The following is a 12,740-nucleotide window of genomic DNA, read 5'->3' on the forward strand; positions in this document are numbered from 1 at the left end:
TGAGGGGAGATATGATTGAGACATATAAGTTAGTCAGGAGTTATCAGGTTGACATGGAAGAAAGAAGAAATTTTTCATAGAATGGGAGTGGGTCATAGAACAAGAGGGTATAAGGAGGGGGGTGAGCAGAGGAGTGAAGAGATTGTTCTTTATGTGGAGGGTGGTTTGTGAGTGGAATGTATTGCCTGAGTGTGTTGCGAATGGTGGCACATTGAATCAGTTTAAGGCATGGTTGAATGAGCTTTGTCAGACTCATCCTACGATGAGTCTGACTCCATGGAGGTCAAATGTTAATAATAATAATTTACAGACAAAAAGCTATTAGTAAGTCATAGATAGCATTGGGTGTAAAAGATAAATAGTAGAGGAGTGGCTAGATAATGTTGTAGTGGGTGTACGGTTTTGTGTGGAATGGCCTCCTTGAGTCCATGTCCTTGATCTCCTTGGAGGTCTCCCATAATAATAAAGGTTCACTATAAATTATCACTCTTACTTTTCAACCTATATATATAAAATGAATGCAATGAAAGTAATAAAAGAAGGATTGAAGGGGATAACCGTTGGTGGAGTGCAGATAGATGTGATGCATTTTGCTGATGATATAACTGTATGAGATGAGAATGAACAGGATTTAAAATACATATTATTTTGGACCGATAATGTTTTATTTGATTATGGACTTAAATTCAACAGTGGCAGACTCAAAAGAACAAAGCAAGATAGATCAAATAGTGATTAGAAGTAAGAATATTGAACAAGTAAATCATTCACATATCTGGGAGAAACTGTTCAAGAAAATGGGAGATATAAGTTGAAAATATGAAGAAGAATTGTTATGGCAAAAGCAGTATTAAAAAAAAAAAGAGATCATTTATTACAGGATCATTTATAAGCAGGATGAAATAATGACGGGGTGCTTAAGGGTCAAAGCTGTATAACTGAGAGGAGACCTCCACATAACCTTTAAAGGAATGCAGAGAACCGACCAGGGCTTCTGACCGAATGTCCAATCCTCACCTTCTCATGGTGCATCCCTGTTGGGTATCTACCTGGATACTGAACAAACGAGGATGGGCTAGCAATTTGGGATTTATTGGTTTAAATCAAAATACAAAATGACGGTACAACATGACAAAATTTCTTGCCGGCTGGGGCATTGCCTAGTTAAACAAGGGTCCCCGTAATTTTCACCAGGGAACCAGGGTGAACAGCGAAAAGTCCGCAATTGGAACAAATCTGAAAAAACACCCCAACTCAACATCACCAGAGTTAAAGATCGGTATTATCAACATAGGAAACCTGAATGGCAAAGAAATGGAACTAGCTGAGGAATTAGATAAGTACCAATTCAACATAATAGGGATGACTTAAACAAAAAAGACAAAAACTGGTGAAATCTTTCTGAGCAATAAATACAAAATGTTATATTCAGGCAATGACAATCAGGGAAGAGAAGGAGTAGCCATTGTGTTCAACACTAAATACGAGGCTAATCTTCTTGAATGGCGGGCAGTCTCGAGTAGAGTGATGTGGGCAAATATCAGAATGGGGAACTGTACAATGAGACTTATTTGTGCCTATGGTCCCACAGAAGGTTCTACTAAGGTAGAAATAGGGGAATTTTTTGAGGATTTAGAGAAAGTGGCTGACATAATGAAAAAAGAAAAGTTGGTCCTTGTTGGGGATCTAAATAGCAGAGTAGGAAATGATCATCAGACATACAAAAATATTTGGGGAAAATTTGGAGAAAAGAGCAAAGATAATAATAATGGCAAATACCTGTTGGATTTCTGCTCAGGACATGGACTGGCTATTACTAACACCATGTTCCAACATAAAAATGTGCACAAATTCATATGGAGAGAAGAGGCAAGAAATAAGAAACGTCTCATTGACTATGTTATTGTTGATAGTGATGTTTTCTCCCTGGTGCAGGACACCAGAGTGTGCAGAGGATTTGAAATTGGAAGTGATCACTATTTAGTCTTGAGCAGTATAAAATTAATTTCATATTGAAAAGAATAATATGTAAGAAAGTTTTAAAGCGAATAAAAGTTGACTCTGAGATGTGAACTGTAGACTAAAATACACAAAGATTATTGAAGAAAAAATGAAAGAGTTTGAGAACAGGAACCATACCTTGGAGATTCAGTGGCAAGCCTTGAAGAAAACCATGATTGATTTAGCCAGAGAGGCATGTCGTGAGGTTGTCTGCAAGGATAGAAAAATCAGAACTCCATGGTGGACACAGGAAGTTAAAGAGGCAGTGAAGGAAAAGAAGAAAGCATATCAAAAGTTCCTAGCAAATAAGTCAGCTTGTGCTCTTAGAGAATACAGAGACAAATGTAAGAAAGCTAAACACTGTGTAAAACTAGCTAAACAAAAGTCATGGGAGGACTTTGGCAAGAACATAGAAAATAAATATCAAGGAGGTGGCAAAATATTCTGGAGGTTGTTGAAGAAGCTTAGAAAAGAGTACTGTAAAAGGAGTTAGAGATGATAAAGGTGACATGAAAACGGGAGAAAAAGATATCCTTGAAGTATGAAGTAATTACTTCGAGAAATCGCTAAATGAAACAAGCAGTGATAGCACATTGGTTAAAAAACACTCAACAGGCATACAGTATGGAATACATATCCATACTCTAAGTAGAAAAAGCCATCAAAGGCTTGAAATGTGGAAAGGCAGCAAGAATATATGATATTCAACCAGAAATGCTGAAGTATGGTGATATAAAAGTCTTGCAATGGCTGCACTGCATAGTTCAGAAGGCCTGGACAGAGGGACGAATTCCCGATGATTAGAGTAGAGTTCTCATAGTACCCACATATAAAAAGGGAAATAAAACTGAATGTGAGAATTACAGAGGTATTTCCATACTGAGTGTTCCTGGTAAGATATATGCAAGTATACTTGAGAAACGGTTGAGACGAATTGTGGAAGAAAAGCTTGGTGAAGAACAAGCTGGATTCAGGCCAAACAGAGACTGTCAGGATCAGATATTCACTTTACGACAAGTAGTTCAGAATTCATGGGAATATAACAAAGATCTTTATTTAAGTTTTGTATATCTGGAAAAGTCATATGACAAGGTGCCAAGAAAGAAGCTATTCAATACGCTACAGTTATATGGTGTCAATGGGGCATTATACCAAGCACTACTTAGTCTTTATTTGAGTTGTAAGTCAGCAGTTAGAATTGAAGGAAGTACAGGAAGATGGTTTAATGTTAAATCTGGTGTGAGACAAGGATGTACATTATCCCCTCTGTTATTCCTTATCTATATGGATCACATTATGAAGGAAAGTGGTATTAAACATGATATCAAAATTGGAGATGTTAATGTCAGCTGTTTGCTTTATGCAGACAATGTTATACTTCTAAGTAAATCTGCTACAAGTCTGCAAGATTCCCTGACTAAATTGAATAACTGTTGTAATTGATATGGTATGAAGGTCAGCAATAAGAAGACAAAGACAATGAAAATAGATAGAATCGTTGAAAATGTCAATTGCGTTGTGAACGGAGAACCTGTGGAACAAGTAAAACATTTCAGCTACTTAGGCACAATTTTTACTGAAGATGGTAAACTAAATATAGAAATAGACAACAGAATCAGCAAAGCTGGTATCGTGGGAAGTCAATTGAATAAATTCATATGGAATAAGAAAGAAATTAGTCGGAACACTAAATTAGCTGTATACAAGACTGTGTTCAAACCAATTTTAACTTATGGATCTGAGAGCTGGGTCAGAAGTAAAACACTTGACCAAAGACTAGAGACTGCAGATATGAGAGTCCTGAGAAAGATTAGAGGCGTGAACAGATGGCATCAATGGCAATATCATATTAAAAAAAAAGGATATTAGGAAAGAACTTCACTTTGTCAGCATCCAGGAATACGTTAGCAGAGCTGATCTCAGGTGGTATGGTCATTTAAACAGAATGGACAAGGAAAGATTAGCAAAATGAGTGTTCTCTGCCAGGTTGGCAGGAAAATGACCCAGAGGAAGACCAAGATATGGGGGGGGATTGATACGGTACAAAGTGCCTTAGACAACAGAAATATAAGATCTGATAATATTGGAGTCTTGACAAGTAACAGACTGATCTGGAGGAAAATTGTAGATAGGAAGTTAGTAATGATGTAAATTTTCATATAATACTATCATATCCTGTACACCCGTTGAGAGTACATGGCAGGAATTTGATGATGATGAAATAATGATATGAAAAAAATTTATAAAACTATTATATTTACGGCTATTTTGCCTGCTGCTGTTTAGGAGTGCCCCTGTTTTAATGTCATTGGCTTTTTACTCATGAATTCTTAGGACATTGTAGATGTATATTTACCAACAAATATATGTAGCATAAAGGAAGAGAAATTTACACATACCTTTTACCTTGGGTGTTGTGGCTTGTCTTCTTTCTGCGGTGTGCGAACTACTGCAGTTAAGGTGTTTTGAAAGGCATGGTGGGGGGTCTTAGGTAATGTGGGGGAATTAAAATAGAAAGACCCGTTTTTTTTTTTTTTTTTGTATAATATATATATACACATATATATCATTATTTTTAGGGGTGGGCAGGGCGATTTTTTATAGGGTGGGAAAGGGTGAGAGGGTTTGACAAAGCAACTGATTTTTTGAGGGGGGGGTTGTGGGAAAAGGGGGTTGACGGGGTGCGGTCCATTTCGACTATGCTTGGTCATCGTCTGAACTCATGGAGGAAGTGTATGCTATGTCAAGTCGGTTAAGTGTTTGTATTATCGGCTATTGGTCGGGGTTGTGACCTCAATTTTACGTTGTGAAGCTTCCAAACCTCGTAGATTATGTAGGGCCGGTGGACGTTGATAGAATTCGCATCACATTTTATGGCTATTGTTTCAGATATTCTAAGCATTGTTTCATTGTCTTGTCTGTCTATTATGATGGCCTTGTCGATTTGCAGGGTATGTTTTTGTTCAAGGACATGGACTGCTATTTCTGTTTTTCCTGTGCTTTGTATTCGATTTTTCTTTTTGATGTTGTGTTTTTTAGTGTTTAAATGTTCTGGAATGGGGATGTTACAATCACTTTATGGGCAAGACTTGTAGTCTTGCCCATAAGGACCTGATGGTGGAACCTGTGTAGGTTTCACCATCAGGTCTTTTTGGCAGGGAAATTTATAGACTACATTGTGGTGTTCAAATATTTCTTCATGTGTGTGTGAGAGATTTAGTGGGTTTTAGGAGATTTGCCAATTTTTGGTTTGTAGTGAATACTACTTTGTAGTCGGTATGTTTGTAGATGTATTTGTAGACTTTGTATGTGTTCTGGGTGTATGGCAGTTTGATAATTTTTTGTGTTGGGAAGTTTGTTTTAGTACTTGTGTTGTTTTGGCAGGTTTTTGCGCTTCTGTTTGCATAATTTATTAGTTGTGTGGGATAGTTGTGATTTTTGAAGATCTGTGTTAGTTTTTTATTTCTGTGTTCAGATAACTATGATTAGTTGAAAACTTGTAAGCATTTATGAATTGTGATAGGATGACCGATTTTTTAACGGAATATGGATGGTATGAGTGGAAATGGAGGTAGTTTCCGATATGCGAGGGTTTGTGGTATATTTTCTTGGCTATTTCATGGTTTCTGTTGTGAATTTTAGTCTGTTGGTGTAACTGTTTAAGGACACTTTTAAGGTAATGATGTGTGTAGGATTTGCAATGCACAGAATATCGTCCACGTATCTGCCATAAAAGGTGATGCCGGGGGAGGGAAGTGTGGAGTAGGAGAGTAATTCTGTGTGTGCTGGGAATAATTCTGCTAGTTGTCTGCTGATGTTTTGGCCCATAGGGAGTCCAAAAATTTGAATATACATGTTGTTATTGAACTTGAAGAAGTTTACCAAGATTATTAGTTTAAGTTTATGATGTCATTTTTCGTACGAGAGTGTAGGGTGTGGTCTTCTGTGAGTAGTGTGTGTACGATTTCTAATGTTCTGGGGACGTCCATGTTGGTGTATAAAGAGGCCGCATCCAATGAAGTGAGGATGTCTTCTTGGGATAGGGTTATGTTATTTATTTTTTTGAAGAGGTCATCCGTGTTTTTTATCATGAAGTTAGACATTGTAATCAGTGGTTTGAGAAGTTTCGCTACGAATTTTGATAAAGATGCTGTGGTGGTAGTGTTTTTGTAGGAGACTATTGGCCTTATCGGGTACCCGTCTTTGTGGGTTTTGATTTGTCTGAACATAAAAGTGGTGCAGGGGGGGGGGGGTTGTGTTTTTCATTGTGGTTTGTCTATTTTGTTTTCATTTTTTAGGGTGTGTAAGGTACTGTTGATTTGTTTTATGAGGTTGGGGATGGGATCGATTTGAATTTTTTGGCAGGTGTGTTGATCGTTTAAGATAGCTGTTATTTTGTTGTGGTAATCGGTTTGGTTTGCAATGACTGCAGTGTCCCTTTTGTCAGCTTTATTGATTGTTATGTTCGGGTTCCTTTTTAGAAATAATAGGGCTTTTTGTAAGTTGGGAGTGATGTTTGGTTTTATTATTATTTTATTATTTATGATGTTGTTTATTTTGTGGAATATTCTTTCTTTGTTAGGGTCATTCTCTAATTTCGCTTGGATTTCGATAATGATGTTCCTGTTTTGTATGTATGTTGGGGATACAGTGAAGTTTAGTTCTTTGCGCAGGATGGTGATTTCGTCGGGTGTGAGGTTGTGATGCAATAGATTGATGATGAAATTGTTTTGTGTGGATTTTAAGGAGGTAATATCCGAAAGGTTGGAAGCAGCACGATTGTTATATTGGGTGTTTGTTAGTGTGTACCATTTCTTTGCTCGAGCTTCTATTAATAGTGTATAGTCATTGATGTGAGATTGAGCATTATCCCAAAAAACTGCCCATTCGTTTGGGGTCAGTAACATTTTCAATCTGTTTTTTGTTTTGTGAATGTGTGAATATGCTTGTTGCTTCTTTTTAAATCTGTCATTTATGGCTTGTTTTATGAGAGCACGGGATGCCCGGTAGCAAATTTTTTTGTTTCCAAGAATCGTGCTGTTGCCGCATACTGCTGCAAATTTTGGTGTGACGTTTTGATCGAGGCATTTTTTAAGGAAAATTATGTGCATTTTTTGTGCGATGTATGTAAAGATGGTTTTTTGGTATGTACCTTTTGTAAAGTTAATGCACTCATTGAATGTGTGATGTGCAACCATGATATAGGCTTGTGCTGGTGTGTGCGTTAAGTGAATGCTACTTTTTTAAAGGTGTTTTTGTGAGGGGGCGGGTGGTAGGGAGGTTATGGATATTATTTCTGGGAAAACTCCCATGTTACTCCTCTTAAAACTATTCTATTTACGGTTATTTTGCCTGCTTCTGTTTAGGAGTGCCCTGTTACTCAGTTTACTTCTGTTTAGGAGTGCCCCTGTTACTCAGTAACTCATCTATTTTGTTTGCTTCTGTTACTGTCATACCATTAGCACTCATTACAGTAATCTTATGATTTTATGATTTATAAAACATTTGTTTAGAATATTTTCTTATATGATGTGAGACTTGGATTATTACAGCAGAAGACATGAAGGAGTTGTATGTGGTGAAGAAGTCTTATGTGAAATACAGGAGAACTGAGTTTTGAAGAAGACAATCATAGGAAGGAAAATGAACTTCCTAGTACACATATGGAGATAAAACAAATGGTTTGCAAACATATTTAAAGAAAAAGTATCAGGGAAAAGAAGAACTGAATGACCCAAATTATTAAAAGATATACTTAGATTAACTGGAAGAGGTTATAAGCTATTAAAAAGAAAAGCTTGGAATGGTGAGGGGAGACTTGGAAATAGGAACTAACTCTAGCAGCAAGGAATTAGATTGTTGCTTAGAATTATGATGTTGACTAGATATTCCTTTTTAAACAGATGTTTAGTTGTCATCAGTGCAGATAAATATATCAGGAATGCAGAACTTTTTGTCTTTTTTTGTTTTTTAACATGAATTTGTACACATAATGCAACTGGGAGTGATTATATACATAGCGATTCACTATCATATACTCTGTTATTTATATGTTGCCTTAGGCAGGATGTAATAGAGATCACATGAAGATTGGAGCGTGTCAGACTTTTTTTATTCCTCTCTTTAGGAGAGGAATAAAAAAAGTAAGAAGAGTATATGTGAATGACAAAGCAGATGATTATGACATACTGAGGAGTCAGCTTAGAGCATTTCCATGGCATAAGAATTTGGAATGAAGAGATGTTAACAGTGCATGGGAGATGGTCAGATGATCAAGAGATGTTTGTAGAAAGCAGCATCAGACTAGAGTCAGGAGGATAAATCAGGAAGGAGTTAGATGGATGAATATTTATCATTAAGCAAGAGTTACTGAAAAACAAAATTACAATTTCTGGTAATGCATTTCATTCACTGACAATTCTCCATATAAAATTCTTCTCCTCACACACCCCTCTTCACCACACTCTTACATCACTTCTAAGGTTCTTGAAGTGATGCAAGAATGTGGTTCTTCTTCTTCTGATTCTTTCCCTCTTGCCTTTTACTCTTTTTGTAATCCTCTCTGGATTAATCCAGTAAAATCCCCTCACTAACTTAAACATCTCTATCATATCACCTCTTTTCCTCCTATCTGCCAAACTCTGCAGTGCACATTCCTTCAACATCTCTCTATAGCCAGCATTCCAGAGTCCTGATGTTGTCATAGTCACTTATCTCTAGACCCTCTCTAATGTTTTCACATCACACTGAAAACTAACTGAATAAATCTGAGAGCACAATAGTCCAAGTGTGGTCTGACCAGTTTTTTATGGTGGCACAGCCACCTCCTTATCCCTACATGTTAGTGTACTTCTTATCATAGCAGCACTATGATGTGCAGTCTTTGCATCACTTCCGATATGCCCTCTAAACTTCAGTATACTGTCAACCATCACTCCTAAATCTTGAATCTTATCCACTTTCTGCTAGTATATAGTACACATCCTTATATTTCTGTCTCATCCTTATATCACTCCAAAATGCAACACCTTCCACTATTACTATTAAAACTACAACCCCACTACTTTGTCCCAATCCCAAAGCATGCTTTTATGTGACAAGTAAAAGGAAGAATACCTATAAAGGATTACTGTAATGAGTGCTAATGGTATGACAGTGACAGAAGCAAACAAAATAGATGAGTTACTGAGTAATCATTTTGCAAAGGTGTACCATGCAAGTGGAGATATTGCAGTGCCAGATTGATTGATGTGAGAATAGGGGTAATTGAACTGAAGATGCTTATATTGCAGAACCTTAATGCAAGCACATCCATGAGAAGAAGACTCAATAGTTCCACTGCATAAAGGAGGCTTCGAAACAAAAGTAGGAAAGTTGGTAAAAGACAGAATTTGGAAGTAGGTAGATAGGAATATGTTACTTTATAGGAAGAAACATGGTTTTGTGAAGTTAGGTCTTGCCTTAGTAATTTGCATACCTTTTTTATAATAAAGTACCAATTGGGTAGAATAACTAATATGGCTGTACAGTGATACTGCTGGACTTTTTAAAGAAGACAAGGTACCACATGGAACTGCGTTGCATAAATTGGAGTAATGGGGATAGATATGAAGATTTGGATAAGAGGATGGGTAATAGACAGATATCAGAAAGTGGTGTATGGGAAGAAAATTAAGTCTGGGAAAAAGCAGATGAGTTGTGCTATACCACAGGGGTAGTACTTGCTTCAATTTGTACATCAGTGATATAGGAAATGATTAAAGAGGAAATATTCAGTTATTTCATATTCTCCTTTGTACCTCATCTCTTTTTTCCGACAGCATATAGTAGCAGTCCGCTATATATATTTCACCCTGTTCATTTGAAGGCAGTGCATTTGATGTATACTCCACCTGATATCCCTATACTAAATCTTCCTCCATCACCAAGTCTCACTGATGCCTATAACTTTTGGCCAAGTTGAAGTAAACATTACCAAATCTCTACTTGTAATTCTGGATGCTTCCGGCTACATAAACTGCAGTATCCTTCTCAGTCCACAACTTCCCTTGCACCTTGTATTTTCCATTGCACTGAATTTCAGAACTTGAGGAATTATATTCAGCATCATTCTACCACTTACTCACTCACCTCAAGAATTCTTGCACATTTATACTTGCCTGGGTTCTCCTCCTCCCCTCCCCCCACACAAAAAAAAAAAAAATAATAATTTCCCTTACTCTCCACTTGCAAAGTCTTGCCTGAACAACACTTTCTCAAACAAGCTCTACACCATTTCTCCTACACAATCCATACATTGACTCATTTGCAATCATGGCCCTTCTTCTCAACTTGACTCTGTCCCTCCATTGTAGCAGACTCACAATCTTCTCTCTCACTTTTCTTAATTTGTTCATGGCAGCAGCCTTTCATATCTTTTCATATACCACATTTTTCATCTACCAGATCATTTGTACTTGGGAGAATAATTATCTCTTTCAATTTTTTTTTCTCTCTCTCTCTCTCTCTCTGCCTAAGAGAAACAAATTTTGTCACACTCTCCACAATTGCTCCTCTTATGATGGAGTCTCCATACAGACTCTCTTGTTTCTTTTACATGCCCTCTTTAATACTCTGCTTACCTTTTTCTTTTATTACTTTTCTGCCATACCTTTTGTAAGTCATTTCTCCAATAGTTCTATATCACATTTAACCTTTAACTGCTTACGAAAACAATTTTGTTTTTGAATATGTCAACAACAAGGAAGCATGTCATGAAATACTTTAAAAATTGAGGTAAGTTAGCTGCCCTGTTTAAAACAGTAATTCTTTTGCAAGTTTTTTTTTGGAATAAATTTTACACATTGTTAAAGTTTGGTAAACTTCCATAGAATCTTTGCTTTGTAGAGGATTTAAAAAGTGAATTTGAACTTTATTTTCAGATGAAAAATTATGAAAATTTACAGAAGGAAGTAATTAATACTGTAAATTCAGTAATTAAAAAACAAGAAGAATTGACAGAAGTAAGTGCTTGATTATTATTAATGTTCTTTATTCCAATTATTCAAGATTATCATCATTAGATCTCCATAGATTCGTCTTGCAATAATATATATATGAGGGTGGTCTGAAATGTTCTCGGCCTAACAATGAAAAAACGAATTTATTATTTCAAAATTATTTTTATTTTTCAACATAATCTACCTTAAGACTAATGTATTTATTCCAGCAATTCTCCAGCACCATTATCCCATCCCTGTAGTGTCTCAGTAAGATCTGCAAAATATCCCTCTACAACTACAATCACCTCTTGATTCGAAGAAAAATGCTGACCAGCGAGGAAGATTTTTAGTTTTGGAAAGAGACAGAAGTCAGAGGGAGCCAAATCTGGGGAATAGGGTGGATGTTCCAACAATTCATAGTGCAGATCCCTTAATTTTCCCATTGCCAAAACACCTTTGTGGGCAGGTGGATTGTCCTGATGAAAGACGATTTTTTTCTTTTGCAAACCGGGTCTTTTCTCAGAAATTTTTTTGTCTAGTCTGGTTAAAAGATCAGAATAATATTCCCTGATTATTGTTTTAGTCTTTTCAAGATAATTAATAAACAAAATGCCTTTAGCATCACAAAACATCGATGCCATGACTTTATCTTCTTTGGTGCTGAACAACTGGGTTCTGTCCACTGTTTTGACTGCTGTTTGGATTCTGGTGTGTAACGGTGAATCCAAGTCTCATCCATAGTAATAAATCGATGCACAAAATCAGTTTTATTCTTGTTAAAACACACAAAAAAAAACACTGTTCAGAGATTTTCATGCAAGTGTGTTTGTGTGTGAGTGCGGCAGCCATCTTGCTCCAAGCTTTTTCATTTGCAATTCTTCATGCATAATATATCCTACATGTTCTTTTGAAATGCCTATAGTCTCAGCAATTTTACAACTTTGACTTGCCAGTCATCCAATACCATATCGTGCACTTGATCAATGATTTCTGGTGTTGTTACACTTTGTGGACGTCCTTCACATGGATCATCTTCAAGGCTGGTACAGCCATGCTTAAACTTGGCAGCCCATTTCTTAATTGTTGAAAACGAAGGAGAAGAGTGCCCATAAACTTTCATGAACTTCGAATGAATTTCTTTTTGCATTAAACCTTCTTTTACAAAGAATTTTATAACTGCACAATATTCAATTTTATCCATTTCAAATGATACAGACAACACTTTGGCTTCCGACAGCTGTATAAAAAAGACTTCTTGATAGAATGACTTGCAATTTCACATGGATACTTATGACAGATGTGCCAACTTAGAAAAAAAAAATTGCCAATAATGTTGCCATTTATGGTCAAGGCAGAGAACTTTTCGACCACCCACGTGTGTGTATACACCTATATATATATTTCCTCTTAATAGTATTATAGTTTGTACCTAACACACACACACTGAGGATGTTTTATGATGCTCAGAAAGGAACATTTCTTAATTAGTTATGGTTCTTAAATGATGGCTTGGTGAGCTGAGTGGTTTGTATATCTGAATGTGGATTCAAATCCTGTCTTGAAATTTTCTTTAGGTGATTGATTAACATCGTTGCCTGGTTTGATACCACTGCCCTACTTATTAGAAGCCTTGAAGTAGCTTGAAAAAGTAATTTCTGGACTATATAAAAAAAAAATAAATAAAAATGCCAAAAAATATATAAAATTCTTAAAAATAGAAAATAAAATCCTTAGCCTACTCATAGTATGAATGTACTA

General features: G+C 36.3%; 1 protein-coding gene across 3 annotated transcripts in view; it reads left to right on the plus strand.

Annotated features, from left to right (window-relative positions):
* The window catches only part of LOC150093740 (dynamin-1-like), a 321,001-nt gene that overhangs the window by 228,537 nt on the left and 79,724 nt on the right, over nucleotides 1-12,740 (plus strand). For all 3 annotated transcript variants that reach the window (XM_090413070.1, XM_090413072.1, XM_090413071.1), the window contains exon 12: nucleotides 10,923-11,003. In XM_090413070.1, the coding sequence (XP_090269196.1) occupies nucleotides 10,923-11,003 (81 nt within the window). The remainder of the gene's footprint in view (nucleotides 1-10,922; nucleotides 11,004-12,740) is intronic.

This window comes from Typopeltis vanoorti, chromosome 23 (assembly GCF_054136105.1).
Source record: "Typopeltis vanoorti isolate ZY-2024b chromosome 23, IOZ_Tvanoo_1.0, whole genome shotgun sequence".
Classification (NCBI taxonomy): domain Eukaryota; kingdom Metazoa; phylum Arthropoda; class Arachnida; order Uropygi; family Thelyphonidae; genus Typopeltis; species Typopeltis vanoorti.